General features: G+C 33.4%; 1 protein-coding gene across 4 annotated transcripts in view; it reads right to left on the bottom strand.

The window, feature by feature from the left end:
• The window catches only part of LOC139521912 (palmitoyltransferase ZDHHC16B-like), a 31305-nt gene extending 19660 nt beyond the window's left edge, over nt 1-11645 (bottom strand). Inside the window, exons 1-3 of one of the 4 annotated variants that reach the window (XM_071315641.1) lie at nt 11470-11645; nt 10426-10549; nt 7069-7277 (exon numbers count right to left, since the gene is read on the bottom strand). In XM_071315641.1, the coding sequence (XP_071171742.1) occupies nt 7069-7263 (195 nt within the window). In that variant the 5' untranslated portion in view covers nt 7264-7277; nt 10426-10549; nt 11470-11645. The remainder of the gene's footprint in view (nt 1-7068; nt 7278-10425; nt 10550-11469) is intronic. The other 3 variants (XM_071315640.1, XM_071315643.1, XM_071315642.1) reach the window with 3 other exon arrangements.
• Between the last annotated feature and the right edge of the window lie 5243 nt (nt 11646-16888).

Below are 16888 nucleotides of genomic sequence, written 5' to 3'. Positions count from 1 at the left end.
TTCCTGTCGTACACAATTGTATGATATGTATATTCACATCAGGGGCGGATGCAGGAATTTTCGAAAGGGGGGGTGCTAACCCAGGGCACCCAGGGCAAAGGGGGGGTGCAAAACATATGTCCCGATACAAATGCATTGATCGGCAAAAATAAAGGGGGGGGGTGCGCACCCCCGGACCCCCCCCCCCCTGGATCCGCCACTGCACATTTTTTGTGTCATTTGGTCTTTTGTTGATAGTTGTCTCACTGGCAATTATACCATGTATACCACATCTTCTTGATTAATAATTTCTATAAATCTATGGTCTAGTTTTTTTCTCTTGACTCTGAAAAGCTAATAAAACATTTTAAATGTCACTTAACTTTGAACTAAAAGAGCATGCACATATATTCAAAATGGTGGAAATTCTAATACATTGTACTTACCAAAAGATTTAATCCAGAACATGTGTACACACTAATCTTCCTAAATCCAAGAGACAATTATGTCATCAGAAGAATACATCTGCACTATTCAATCCCAGTCAATAGAATTAATAAGAACCTTTTGATCTAAATCCATTGTAAAATCCATAATTTGTTAATGACAGAAGACATCTTTGCTTCTTGTCTGCATGTTCATGAATGTTCAAATTTAAATTTGTTAATAAACTCTGTGTTCATTTATGATGTCACATCCTGTACACAAAGGTTAAAGGAAAACAGATTGGCACCTGACACCTGTGATGGAAACATTTTCTAAGTTTTTTTCCATCAAGAAAAATGACAGAGTCCAAATACCATCCCTCTTTCCATCAAAGAAAATGTTTAAGTCCAATTTCCATCAAAATTCTTTCATTTCCATCCTATTTACCATCAGATGGAATAAATGCCATCATATTTTCCATCAGGGGTAAAAATGCCATCCAATTTTCCATCAAAGGGTAAAAATGCCATCCAATTTTCCATCAGGGGTTAAAGATTCCATCAAATTTTCCATCAAAAGAATGATGATGGAAAAAATATTTCTAATTTCCATCATCCTTTGATGGATATTTTTGGTTTAGGATGGAATTCCATCAAGTACCATCAAATTTCCATCAATTGTCCATCAAGTGTTGATGGAAAATGAAGAAATTGATGGAAGATCTAGGGAAGGGAGAAGGAGCGAATGGGTCTGTTTCTAATATTAATCTAGCAGCCCTCTTTTGTAATTTTAATATCCTTTTTAAACCCTCAGTGCTACAACTACACCACACTATACAACAATAATCAATTAGTGGCAAGATATAACCATTATAGAATAATTTTCTGAAGTCTAGATTTAGAAATTTTTTAATCTTTAATAGTAGATATAGTCTAGATGATATTTTTGAACAGATCACATCAATTTGGTTTGGCCATGTGAGGGAAGGGTCAAATTTAATGCCTAAAAGACTTTCGCATGTGGAAGATTGTATCACTTGATTGTTAATAGTTAAACAACTCTCATTGTAATGTGGCATTGCTCTTTGTTTTGTTCCAATAATCATATATTTTGTTTTATTTTTATTGATGAACATATTGTTATCATTGCACATACAAACTAATTATTGGAGTATTATTACTATGAAAAGAAGTTAGAATAGCTAGAATTTTTGAAATTGAAGGTGTAAATGAGGGGGGGGGGGGGGGGGCAATATACCATGAAGCCCAGGTGGTCGTGTGGTCTAGTGGGACGGCTACAGTGCAGGCAATTTGGTGTCATGATATCACAGTAGCATGAGTTCGAATCTCGGCAAGGGAAGAACGAAAAATTTGCGAAAGCAAATTTACAGATCTAACATTGTTGGGTTGATGTTTAGACGAGATGTATATTTATAATGTACACAGCCATGTATCACCATCACTGCTGGTAATTCGATGGATAAATCTGTTGTCACTGGCTCAGACGTACTTATAAATATAATTATTTTCTGTGACTGTATCTTACATTAATTAGTAGGATCCTTTACTATAGATAATTTAGCTGATCTGTAAGAATAACATCTTCATGCTTTATATATCATGTACTGTAGTACGACGCTAGATTAAAACTGACGTGGAAAGGTAACATCCGGCCACTGAAAGCTTCATTTATGAAGCCCAGGTGGTCCTGTGGTCTAGCAGGACGGCTACGGTGCAGGCGATTATAACATTGTTGGGTTGATGTTGTTAGATGTGTAAATTTGCTTTCGCAAATTTTTTGTTTTTCCCTCAATGGGATTCAACCCATGCTACTGAGATATTGTGACACCAAATTGCCTGCACTGTAGCCATCCCGCTAGACCACATGACCACCTGGGCTTCACAATAATAAGCTTTCGGTGGTCGTGTGTTATCTTTCCTCATCAGTTTTAATCTAGCGTCGTACTACAGTACATGATATATAAGGCATGGATATGTTATTGTTACAGATCAGCTCAATTATCTATAGTAATTTTAAAGGATCCTACAAATTGATGCAAGATACAGTCACAAAAAATAATTATATTTATAATTACATCTGAGTCAGTGACAACTCTACAACAGATTTATCCATCAGATCACTCATTGATGGATATATCTGTTGTAGAGTTGTCACTGACTCAGACGTACTTTTATATATATATATATATGGTCCGAGTACACTGTTATTTCGTAGTGCATTTCTTTAAGACAATAAATGAAAATTTTAAAAATCCCACCTGCGCTTTCTCAACAATATTTTTACAGTGTGTTGTACTACTTTTGGGACAAATTATAACAAAATTATAGAAAACTTCATCAGCTCTAACTCAAAATATGGACAATTTTATGTTAAGGGGGTCTTGAAATCTTTTGACAGCTTCCGAAGTGCTAAATTTTGACCTTTTTCAGCTGGACCTAATCACTACTTTACATTAATATTTATGACCCAAATTTTTTTACAGTGTCATTTCACCCCCCCCCCCCCCCCCCCCCCAACTTGCTATATGAGGCATAAAACATGGAGAAATAAATTTGGAAGGGGTATAACAAAAATTGGCAAGTAACACACTGTCCACACTAAGGACTATATTCGTGGACAACAAAAATCAAAGGACTATAACTGTGTACTCGGACCATATATATATATATATATAAAACTCGTCTAAACATCAACCCAACAATGTTAGATTTGTAAATTTGCTTTCGCAAATTTTTTGTTCTTCCCTCGCGGGGATTAGAACCCATGCTACTGAGATATTGTGACACCAAATCGCCTGCACTGTAGCCGTCCCGCTAGACCACACGACCACCTGGGCTTCAAAATAAAGCTTTCGGTGGCCGTGTGTTACCTTTCCTCGTCAGTTTAATCTAGCGTCGAACTACAGTACATGATATATAAGGCATGGAGATGTTATTGTTACAGATCAGCTCAATTATCTATAGTAAAGTATCCTACAAATTAATGCAAAATACAGTCACAGAAAATAATTATATTTATAAGTACGTCTGAGTCAGTGACAACTCTACAACAGATTTATCCATCAGATCACCAGCAAAAAGGGCCTGGAGTGGTGTAATTTTTAATCTACACGTTTGTACAATATTAGTTATATATAAAGTTGAATTCTTTGATTCGTCGTTTTTACGTGATGACGGCTGACAAATTGGACCTCGTAATTTTAGTATTATAGATATATATACAACTCGTCTAAACAATCAACCAACAATGTTAGATCTGTAAATTTGCTTTCACAAATTTTTTGTTCTAATATATATATATATATATATATATATATGTAAGACTCAGATCGACGTCCGGTCTCTAATCGACATCCGTTCCTCAAATCGACGTCCAAATGTGACGTCACAATAAAATAACATTCCAAATCGACGGCTAATTTTATGCCTGTCTAATCGACGTCCATTTTTTTGGCATTTTCTAATCGACGTCCGATTTTGAGCTTCTATAATCAACGTCCGTTTTGGACACAGAATACAAAACTAAACTGAACCGAAAGCAGCTGAAACATTTAGACCTTTAAACATATTATAGTATGTGAGAGTGAGACAAATAAGATCTAGCAGAAAAACTAAGTCCAGTTATAAGTAAAATATGGAATAAATAAGAAATGTGTGTGTTTTTTTTTTAATTATTATACTAGACTATTAAAGTATGTAAACAGGTTGTGATTTCAATTTTTCAAAGATTGGTATGATTTTTAAAGGGACAACTATACACCAGAGTTAAAAAAATGGATGTGAACAATTATAAACCATACGACTTTCGAATTTGATAAAAACCCATACCGCAAAGGCTATAAAAGGCCACGACATAAATAATGTAAACAATTCAAATAAGAAAATTAACGGTCTTATTTATTAAAAACAATTCCGAAAAACAAATATGACAGACATAAACCAGGGAAACCAATGTACTGCAGGCCCATACAGAATTTGTCAGGGGTTACACATGTGTGTGAGCACTTAACCTAGAACAGTGATGTAAAAGCATAACATAAAAACATAATGCCAATTATCTTGTGTTTACGTTTCACTCCAGGTGTAAAACTCAGAAATTTGTTAAAATAAAAACCCGAATTATAATACTCTCAAAACACTTGGCTGTGCTTCTTTATTTTGTCTATTGATGAAGACTGAATAAAGCTCCTACATGTCGTTTGGTTTTCTTAGTCGTTGGGTTGCATTACTAATTGCCTAATTATTATGAATAGGAATGACTCACGCTCCTTGATGTGGATCAATTGGATTAACTTTATATCAAGAAAAACTTTAATATGCATGATACCTATTTCGGATTGAAAAATAGATTATGTACATGTACATGTATAAGTGTAAACAATTGATATAAAAAAGAAGATGTGGTATGACTGCCAATGAGACAACTCTCTACAACTATAGGTCACCATAAGGCCTTCAACAATGCGCAAAGCCCATATCGCACAGTCAGCTATAAAAGGCCCCGAAATGACAGTGTAAAACAATTCAAACGAATAAACTAAAAGCCTTATCTGTGACCAATAATTTATTATTTATTGATATTGGACATTGATTTAAGACGACAACAATCAATCGGGTGTAGTTTTGGCAAGTAGTGCCGTCACATTGGACGTCAATTAGAGTATCAAAATATTGGACGTTGATTAGAGAATGTGACATCAGATTTGGACGTCGATTTGTGAAACGGATGTCGATTTGAGGAACGGACGTCGATTAGAGGCCGGACGTAGATCCGAGTCTAACATATATATATTACATTGATAAATTTCTGGAAATGTTCATGGATAGGATGTATAGAATGTTATGATCAATGCACTATATATTGTGTATCAAAAAGGTAGTGATAAGCCTTGGAAGTTTTAGATATCAAGTCAGTAACATAGGGTTTTAATTGCATTTGATGCAATCTTTACCCCAAAAATGGTCCGGTCAAATAATTCTTGTTTTAATGGTTGAATCACTAAAATGACAACTTCTATTATAATCAACTTCATATGACATCTGAGACTACTATAACACATGTTATAGTAGTCTCAGATGACATATACAAATGTATGATGGCAAAAAATCCATCTAAATACTAGGAGTTGCATTAACGAATACCAATACTTTATTTCTCATAAAAAAACTTCAATTACAAAAATGTACATAGCTATAGAGAACATTCATAAATATAAATATAACAAATTTAGCAGTCTAATGAACATGCTGATGATTATAGGTATGTTGTGGCCTAAGCTGTAATCAGGGATGGGGTAATCGTAATCTGTAATCGATTGTAATTGATTACATTTTTTCAAGTAATCGACAGTAATCTGTAATCGAAGACATTTTCGATTACATGTAATCATAATTTAATCGATTACAGCAAAAATTTGGATGTAATCATCGATTACTTTTCGATTACATTTCGATTACTTTAGTAAAATAGTTTGATGAAAAATAACCTATTTCAGAGGAAAATATGTATGTTATCACTTTGTAGTACAGATAAAATATTATGCATTAACAATACTTGAGATTTAAGCAACTGACTTATTTCTATCTATTGTCTCTAGCTGCATTGTGAGTAACCAGATCCCTCCCCTACCTAAATTTACTTTATATCTAGCTTTTGAAACAAATGGATGTATGTGCTTGTCAATAATTCAAGAGCTTTAATATTTAAATAAGAAAATAGATTTGAAAAAATAAAAAAGATCTTAAATAAGAAATGTGTCTGTCTTTCGTTAAGTTTTGTACTACATTTTTTAAAAGTAGTAAGCTTATTTGTATTAAATTTCCTGAAAATATCATTTTCAATCAGAGTTGAAATTAAAGCTTAGAATACATAAACAGTTGATTTCTTAAATGTTATGATATATATACATGTGTATAAATTAAATTAAAAAAGAACACAAAATCCTTTTAACAATGAACCAATGGTAATGCATAGCAATTCTTTTTAGAAATAGATACATGTAGCCCTTTGACACTATAAATATATTTTGTATATAATTTGATTGGAGAAGTTAACAACATTCTTGCCTTTACTAATGAGATGATCAAAGTCTTCTAATTAATAACGAACATACTTTGTTTTTATTTCACTTATCTTATGTCTAATAAAGAAGGAAATTTACAATATTTAGCCCCAGGTTATAAATTGTACTCCAGTGGCAGTTAAATAATCTGTAATTAGGGTGGTTATCCAAACAAAAGTTTTAAAACATGCATGTCATTATAAAAATAAATTTTGATCTTAAAAATTAGCTGAACTAATTAATTATTCGACTTTTTTTTATATTTCCTTAAACATTGTAATTAACTATGCTAAAATATTTTTTCGATTATTAATTGATTGCACAAAAATCCTTCATGTAATCGATTATTAATCGATTACATTTGTCAGTAATCGTGCCCATCCCTGGCTGTAATATCTTATTTTGAAAGCAAAATTGCTGAGATGGATCTTGGAATAAATTTGTTAAATTCCCAATAAGTTTTCTTTTTACATGAGCAATGTAGATCTTACTTAACTAATCTATAATACCTAAAGTAAGAAATTCATGCACAACTAACTGTCAATTATAAGTGGTATTTCATTAATCAGTTATTAACTTACTGGTCCTAAGTATTTTGCAAATCTATCAACAGTCCAAAACATAGGCTCTGCTGCAGTTTCCATGATGACTGTTGTTGAGGTAAAATGGTTGTAAAATAATGTCTGCCTTAACAATCGTAGCCATTGGAAAGACTGTATGGCTGAGGCCTTTAGTCTCCATGGCAACTCTAAAAGTTTCCACTGTATCTTTACCATTGTGACAATTTAGCCTGTTCAAAAAATAATGAAATGAAGAAAGAAAGCTATTATAATTTTTTTATACATATACATTGTATCCACAATATCTATCCTGAAATGCCAACCTTTTATTTTGACTCCAAGTTATTCATTATTCATTAACAATGCAAATGAGAATTCATATACAATATTAGCTCAATGTCAGAAAATTAACAACCTTTCTGTATGAGGCTGAGAAACTGGGAAAGGGTGAGGTTCTACTGAGCCCTTCCCCAGTTTTGCACCGAGTAAAATAAAAATGTTATTTTTCTGACATTGACCTAATATTGTTTTATACTGCAACTTAAATAAATAAATTCATTGCTATTTAAATTATAACACAAATTTCAAACTTGTTTTCATCCCTTAATGAACCCCTGACTGTGGAAAAAGTGTTCCATTATGAAATTGACATTGCACAAAATATAGCTGTGTTACTATATTTAGGAAATAAACACAACTATTTGCAGTATAAAATACTTTACTCTGTGTTCATAGCAGATGCTTGAATAATGAAATACATGACGTACCTTCATAATTGAGCAGGCCTCTACAATAACCTTTTTTCAACTTGTCCAGTAGGACAAGTACATACCAAAACTTACTTGTCCGCATGAAATTGTAACTTGTCCAAAAAAAATCTTAATAATAACCTTTTTTGCATTTCAAGTTGATTCAAGGAACAAAATGAATTAAAAAAAATGAACAGAATTTGATTTATATCCTTTGAAATACTTTTAAAAGATATGAGCCATGAACAACTGAATTTAGTTGTGTCACAGGACTTAGGTCTAGTGTTTATCAATGCTTAAGTCTCATCATACTTTGCACATGAGGCACCATCTGATTGGCCTCTAAATGTACACTCATTGGATTTTTATCCTATTTTTTTTTAAGTTGAAAAAAGTTTATTCAAATGCAATCAATAAAAAGAATATGAGGTATGATTGTCAATGAGACAAAAGACCAAATGACACAGAAATTAACAACTATAGGTCACTGCATTGCAAGTACTGTTTTTTCTACATAAAAAAAAACATGATTTGATGATTTTTATGGTAAATAATTTCCTCATTCTTATTTAAAAAATAGGGTATGGACATTGGTATTAATTATTATAAAGCAACAAAATAAGGTAGGAAAAGAGGTTCTGATTTGTCTTGGTCCAGAAATGTCTACTGCTTTGCCAAACTGTCTATTAATCATGTCTCTTATGGTGCCCAACTGTCTATTAAACTTGGAGCCGAATCATTTCTGAGCTGGTTAGGAACTGTCTTGTTAAGTTACCTTATCTTAAAAGCGCATGGTTGAATGGGATGGTAAGACTGGTTTCCGAGAAAAGTGTGCTTTTTACCTGTTAAAAGTACTGACAAAGAACCAGTTTTAAATTATCGATTGCAAGTCTGAGGGGGTCTTTAGAAATAAAAAGTTTCAATTAGTTTCAGTTTAAATTTGGAAAGATGTCAAACAAATCTTCTTTTCTTGTTTTTTTTTTTTTTTTAATAATCATACTTTGTTCATCAAAGTTGGATTAAAATTCATTTTCTGCAGAATGATTCTACTTGTCCCATCAGTGTGAATGTTGACAAAGTAATAGAGAAGTTCGTTTCTGCTTAGACGCGAAGAGCAGATTTTGGTCAATTTTGAGTAAATTCTGTAATTCAAAAATGTGTTGTTTATGTATTAAATTAACCATGATTTACTCTATTCATAAGATTCAAGTATTGAAAGTTTTACATTCATAAATTGTTTATAAGTCCTATCTACATGTAGCTCCTCTTTAAACCGTCCTATGACTGAAAACCGAAAAAAAAACATTTTTCTGCATTAAAGGGTCCCAAAATTTTTTCGACTCGCTCCGCTCAGCGGTAGTTGCTTGCACATCGTTTTCTTCTAGCTACGTCCCTGTACGGTAGTTTAAACAGGTCTCATTAAAAAGTATCATGCATGGTGAATTGTTTAAACAGGGTCCCAGATAGCTTCAACTGGATGAAAAGGTTGTGTAATTTTAGAACTTATCCGGAATGGAATAAATAGCGATTAGGTGTGCAACGTAAATGGGTTTTTGTGTGTAAACATATTTTCTATTCATAATCTGTCTCATTACATTATACCCCGCTAGCTCAGCCGTTTACGTTACTGGTAGAGAGGGTTCGGCCTGTGCTTTCGCTCCAGGACTTCTGACAGCATACTGACAATACAACGAAACAATAAATTCAATAAGTGACAGGTATAATATGAAACCTAAAATATGACAGTGATGACGATTTGCCAAGCAATGTATTTGCTCATATAACAAATGACCAAAATTCATAAAACAGTTTCATATTTAATAGACAAAGACAATATAAATACATAAATATGAAAATATTTCAGAATTTCAATACATTGTCGAACTTCCCCTTTTTTGGAACAAACGATGCAGTGAAAAATACCCATTACAAGTTTACCAATTCAAAGAAGCGTTTGGCCTTAGTGCTATCTAATGGAATAAAATAATATGATACTAGAAATTTGAGGTGTCCGTTTTCTTAAAATATTGAGAGCTGTACACTAGTCGTCTTTAACTAAAATATTATCCAATCAATCAAGTTGTGACGTCAACCTTCCGAGACAAAAAAAAATATACCCACTGGTTCCCACCGACTTTGTTAGACTAGATCATGAACCTCATTATTCTATGACAAGGGAACAAAAATCGATCCAGTAAAAAAAAACATCGCATTTCTCTATACCTGTTTAATTTTCAATCCAACCAGAGCAATGTCTGAAAACGTTTTTCAATATCATTGACCAGTTCAAGATCCAAAACCAAAACATGCGATAATACAAAATTCTATGTCAGAGTAAGGCACGAACAATTCCGTAGATTGACGACCGTTACTCCAAAATACCCCTCGGATTAGCCATCTGTTTAAATATCGCTATCAAAATGAACTCCATCTCTTTATAAACCCGAAATCATAAAATCTCTAGCTAGTGTACAATTCCCTCTATTTATTCTGGAACGGAAACGTAATTTAATATTTTAGAACTGTTTGACTACAAGACCGAAAAGAAATATATCAAATGAGAAGAAATAAATATTTTAAGTCAAACATCAAAATACAAAATAAAATGAAATTTTAAAGTACAACTTACCAGTACGAAAGTTTTCCCCAATCTAAAAAAATACTGCCCTGACGAGGTTTAAATATCCAAGTCTGGACATTGAGTTCAAGCAGGAGATAAACGATGACTGGACAACTATAGTTATATATAGTATCTAAAAATAGAAAAAGGGGAATTTACAATGACCCGGCCACAAACGTTACAATACCCCCTACCCAGAAAAACAAATCGTCCGCGATTTGACAACATAGTAAGACAATTTAAAGGACAAGACAAGGTTGTCTTTAAACAGTTGAAAATGTGCATTGTATTGTATATAATTTAAAATTTCAAAGTCTAAAATTGCAACTTAATCATGTTAATGGGTTTTCGTGTGTAAACGTATTTTCCATTCATAATCTGTCTCATTACATTATACCCCGCTAGCTCAGCCGTTTACGTTACTGGTAGAGAGAATTCGGCCTGTGCTTTCGCTCCAGGACTTCTGACAGCATACTGACAATACAACGAAACAATAAATTCAATAATCGATAAAAAAATTTATTGATAGTTGGTTTTAAAAATTGATTAACTCACTTATCTAGATGAATAAACCATTAATATTTTTGGATTATGCTTATTTATTAAGGATGAACATAATATCAAATTTTTATTTCTTTGTGAATTTTCCCTTTAAAAGAACTGGCTCCCCGTCATACCAGTAAGATTTTTAGAGCTACATGTATACACCTTATCGCTATTTGTCCGCCATTGCTGGAAATCACACAGGTTCCCGTAAAATTTTGACGTCATAAAACAAAATGTCTGACGCCACAATGGAAAAGTGATTGTTGTTGACGTCAAAAGTTCAAGCGGACGGGTCAGCCGGGAATAGCGATAAGGTGTATTGTTACTGTAGCGAGCATGGCACACTCACTCAAATTTATTACTTTCATTATAACGATTGGATTTTAGATTTAGTGCAACGAATATTAAAGACAAGGGGAGGCCCGTCCAACACTGCTACAGCCACAGGAGTTCAAGTTGTCGTGCTTCACATAATGTGAAATTATAAGAATTAAATCATTCATTTACCTCCTGTTAAAGAGAATTTGAAGAGATTTATCAAGCTCAAACTTTTGTTGGTGGAAAACCTTCTCGGTCTTTCAGAAATTAATGAAAATCTGTTGTCAGGGCGTTAAAACTCAACATTTTGAGTTATTATTTCTCTCGTCCATCCACCGGAAGTTTATTTTGTTTTCATCACAGTCATTATTTTCTTTTTACAATACCATATTTTTTTCGTAGTCATAAACATTTGAGAAACTCAGACCAGAGGGCAAAAAGATTTGACCAAAATTAAAAAAAATGAAAACCGACATAAACAATAACGTTCCATATTTATAAAATCTAATTTACATTTGTCAGGAGGTGATGCCATCCGGAATCCTCTAGATTTTTCATCTATTTGAAGGGGATTACTGATTATTTATATTGCCGATAATTTTTTAACGAGAGGTTATAGTATGTTAAAAATCAAAATAGAGATATTATATAGTTTCTTTAACAGTATTAAAAGAGTAAAATTACTATATTCAACTGGTTACGATATATATCAATTAAATTAATTTGCAATAAGTCTATGGAAAATCTAGAGGAATCTTATCCGCATCACCTCTCAACATTGTTTACATAACAAAAATGCTAATCATTGATTGGTCAGTTACATGTTGTGATGTCACTGCAGATCTGAGAATTAATATTTTATATGTCAAGAATAGCATGTAAAATTTTATTTTGAACTATTTTCGGTCAGGAATCAAAATTCTGCTACATTGAAACCAGTTTATTATTTTTAATTTGAAATCTCCTTTGTCCTTTTTGATCTTTACCGGCTTCAAAAGACAATCAGTGTGCATTGCCTGGGGTCCCGGCCCAATCTAGCTGCGCGTCGTAAGGACTGACAAGATTAGCCAGGACCCCAGGCAACAGTGTGCAGGGCCGTAACTAGCCTCTTTTAAGTGAGGAAAATATTCGCCGTGCGTAGCGAGGCGAAAAAAAATTGGCGAGGGGTCGGGGGGGGGGGGGGCGCTGAAGGCCCCCAGACGCTCTGAGAAAATGCAAAATCGTGCATTCTGAGCTATTTTTTCAACAATATTCTGGTCTCAAGGGCACAGCTTTATACGACCCCAGTGGTTGAACCCTGAACAGTTGGGGCAAATTTGGTCACAATATTCAAGCTTGATTCTGTCTGAATTTGGATTGTGTTCAAATTTTTGACATAATATAGGTTTTTGTCACAAAATTAATGTGGTCAAAGATTGAACAAATCTATGCACAATACTGTGCAATTGAAGATTTCTTCTTGAAACTTTTCAAAATTCGAAATTTAAAAAAGTTTGAAAAAAAGGAAGCTCTTCAAAAAATGGTAAACACCCCCCCCCCCCCCCACCTTTTTAAACCCCCTTGGAGCAATAACCCTTAAACTCAATCCCATGCTTTCCATTGCAGTATTGAACCTTGTAGTACAATTTCAGAGAGATCCATACACTTAAACACAAGTTATTGTCAGGATTGTTTGGAAACTAGAAACATGCTTCTTTTTGGCCCTTAATTCCTACATATTTTGGGAAATTAACCCAAAACTTAATCCCAGCCCCCATCCCCCCCCCCCCCCCCCCCCCCCTTGTTATATGGTACATTGTGGTACAATTTCAGAGAGATCCATACAATTACACATAAGTTATTGTCTTGAAACTAGAAAAATGCTTGTTTTGACCCCTTTTTGGCCCTTAATTCCTAAACTTTGGCCCCATAACCCCTAAAATGAATCAAAACCTTCTACTTGTGGTTTTCAGGCGTGTAGCTCCCGATACGCCAACACGCAGTTTCATCGATTCGGCAAGCAAAAAAAAAATGCCGAAATAAAAATTTATAATTTAAAATTAATTATGGTTAAAGGAAACACATATGTTGTCCCTTTTTTAATTGATGAACTGTCATTAAAAAACGGCATTTCAAAATAAACGTTTTATTGGAGATCATTTACAAATCGGACAGTAACTTGTATCTTTTATCAGATTTGAATTTATTATACTCAGTCTAAGACGTGTAGTTTCGGAGCACATTTTACAGAGTACGGCTTATCTGTTTGCGATGCGATGTACCAATCGATCATTAGATTTATCGAAACCCTTTGATATTATTGAAAATATGCTGAGGCGATGTATTCGACAGACTACCAGAGCCAATAATCCCTGAAAACACGCCTAAACAGCATTGGAAAGTCTCATTATATTTTGCGTTCACACACGTAGACCATATGATAATAGAATTGGAGAGTAGAGGGTGTCTGGTATTATCAGAAAATAGCTTCTTTGTGTCATATCTGCTTCCTCGTATTGTAGGTAATATAACCAACGAATAATTCTCAACATTGTCTGAGACTTAAAAAAAAAAATGACCTGGCATGACTTTGTATTTGGCGGACAATTTCAATCGGGAGGTCGCTCGATGGAGAACACGTACGCTGGTTTATAACATCTCGCGAGTGCTACCGTGCAGATCTATCAATGTATTAAGTCTGTTGAAAACAAATGTACGATCAACAACGAACAAAGACAGGTTATCATCGCTAGCCATTACTGCATATTGATCGGGATTTCAGTGTGAATGTTGACAAAGTAATAGAGAAGTTCGTTTCTGCTTAGACCCGAAGAGCAGATTTTGGTCAATTTTGAGTAAATTCTGTAATTCAAAAATGTGTTGTTTATGTATTAAATTAACCATGATTTACTCTATTCAGAGGATTCAAGTATTGAAAGTTTTACATTCATAAATTGTTTATAAGTCCTATCTACATGTAGCTCCTCTTTAAACCGTCCTATGATTGAAAACCGAAAAAAAAACATTTTTCTGCATTAAAGGGTCCCAAATTTTTTTCGACTCGCTCCGCTCAGCGGTAGTTGCTTGCACATCGTTTTCTTCTAGCTACGCCCCTGGTTTTAAACATTGCAGTATGATTTCAGAGCAATTGAAATACTTCTACACAAGTTATTTATATCTTGAAACTAGAAAAATGCTTCTTTTGGGCCCCTTTTGGCCCCCTAATTCCTAATCGGTTGGGACCATCACCCCCAAATGATCAATCTCAACCTTCCTTTTGTGGTATTGAAACTTCTGAAACAATTTCAAGAAGATCTATTCACTTAATCTAAAGTTATTATCCGGAAACCAACGTGTCTTCGGACGACGACGACGCAGACGACGACATCATACCATTATACGATCCCAAAATGTTTTTGGGGTCGTATAAAAATTCATTGTATTTTAAGACTTTTAGGTTTTAGGGATAACATTAAAAAAAGATCGATATATATATGATGGATAAAGCAAAAATCGTAATTCTCATAATCCTTAATACCGAATCTGTCTGTCTGTTCTTGTCTTGTATTGTACTTACTTTGGTGATTTTTTTTATGACTAGATTTAAATATAGTGACAGTGCAGTACGTATTATACTTTAAGTACTAGTACTGTTAAAATCGACACTAGGGACCATCTTGACCTTGTTTTACGATATTAATGATTCTTTTATTGTTGGAGACTATCAAGATGAAAAACAGGAATTAAACTTTAACAATTGATCATTCGTATTTTTCTATACACTGACTTTGTGTGCAATTAGGTTCCGTGCACGTGTACTCACTTTTCCTTTTTTTCTGTTAAAAGAGTCTGAACATGACTTAATGCAAGGGTAACCCTTCAATGTAAAAGGTCATATGGCAATACATTGTTGTTGGGTTTTTTTCAGTGTTTTTGATACCGTGGAATTGGTGACCATATTTCAATTTAAACCATGTCAGCCTTTTAGTTTTATCTACGAAAAAAAACCAGTTTTGTTCTCTTTGGTATCAAGTTCAATTCTTCATGCAGAAACGACGATTCATTTCTGTGTCTTGTAGCATCGTATATTGAATATTCTTTAAATATTTTCTCGCACTTTGTCTGGACATCGGTTGGCATGCAACATTGCAAAACCACACGTTTACAAATGAAAATCAACACTCAGACTATAGTCATTAAGTAGGACAATAAATTAACAAAAGACAAACCCGGGACATAGAAGTACAAACAACAGACCATCAAAAGTAAAATAGAAACATGGATCACGAAAAACATGAAGGGGCTACACCAGAGAGTGAAGAGAACTGGCTTCTTGCAAGACACTTTCCGTCAAAACAATTTGGCAATCTTTTTGTTTTTGTTCCAGTTTTTTTTTTTTTTTTTTGAAATTTCAAACATGAGGCATTTGCCTCATTTGCCTCAATGTAGTTACGACCCTGGTGTGCATTGTAGTTGAGGGAATTAACCATTTCACTTTCAGATGTTTTTTTCATTAAAAATATTCTCATTCCCAATTTGAATTTCAAATAAATTTTGTGTTCAAGCAGATGACAAAATGAAATATTCTGAATTTAGATTTTCCACATACCTTTTTTTTTAATTTTGAAAAAAATAATTTGATAAACTAAAAAAACTCATTTAAAAAAAACCAAGGATGTGTCCATAGTGCATCAATGCCCCACTATAGCACTATCATTTTCTATGTTCAGTGGACCATGAAATTGGGATCAAAAACTCTAGTTTGGCATTAAAATTAGCGAGATCGTATCTAGATGTATGTTAATTAGTTAATATAAGTCATATCATAGGGAACATGTGTATAATATCATAGGGAACATTTGTATAAAGTAATTTTTAAGTTGATTGGACTTCATCAAAAGCTACCTGACCAAAAACTTTAACCTGATAAGAGCATAATCATTTTCTATGTGAAAGTGGACTGAAATTTTAATCTAAACTCTAATTAGTCAATAAAATTAGAAACATCATATTATATAAAGGAACATGTGTACTAAATTTCAGGTTGTTTGAATTTCATCTTCATCAAAATCTACCTTGACTAAAAACTTTAACCTGAAGTGGGACAGACTGATGGATGATCGAACGAACAAATGTACCGACACATATATTAAACTGGAAAAAAACATAATGCCCCTAGGTGTGTCATAAAAATATCTAACTCAGACAAGAAGTTAAATGATTGCTCCTTTATGACAAAGTAAAATAGATGAAATATGAAGCAACTTTGTTGAACTACAGTTAATAGGAAGAATACATATAATTATTAGTAGCTCCAAAACATTTATCATGAATGCATATCTGCCAATTCAACATTCAAAGATACGAAAATAAATCTGATTTTTATTGAAAAGATTGCTGTCAGTTAAATTTCTATGTAGCAAACAGTAAGATTCCAGCAATGCCTGCATAAGATACATGTATCTCCCAATCTGAGCTTGTTTTTCCTATCATCAATTCTTTGATCAATGGTTGCTACTTAAAAGTAAACTATTAAACCACCATTTCAATGTGGTAAAGTTTAAGTCATCCACATCTCTATGAAAATTTTACACTGGTCAGGCATTGTGAAATATCTTTTAAACTGAGG

The sequence above is a fragment of the Mytilus edulis genome, chromosome 4, assembly GCF_963676685.1.
Source record: "Mytilus edulis chromosome 4, xbMytEdul2.2, whole genome shotgun sequence".
NCBI lineage: Eukaryota > Metazoa > Mollusca > Bivalvia > Mytilida > Mytilidae > Mytilus > Mytilus edulis.
This window is presented reverse-complemented; position numbering and strand designations above follow the sequence as displayed.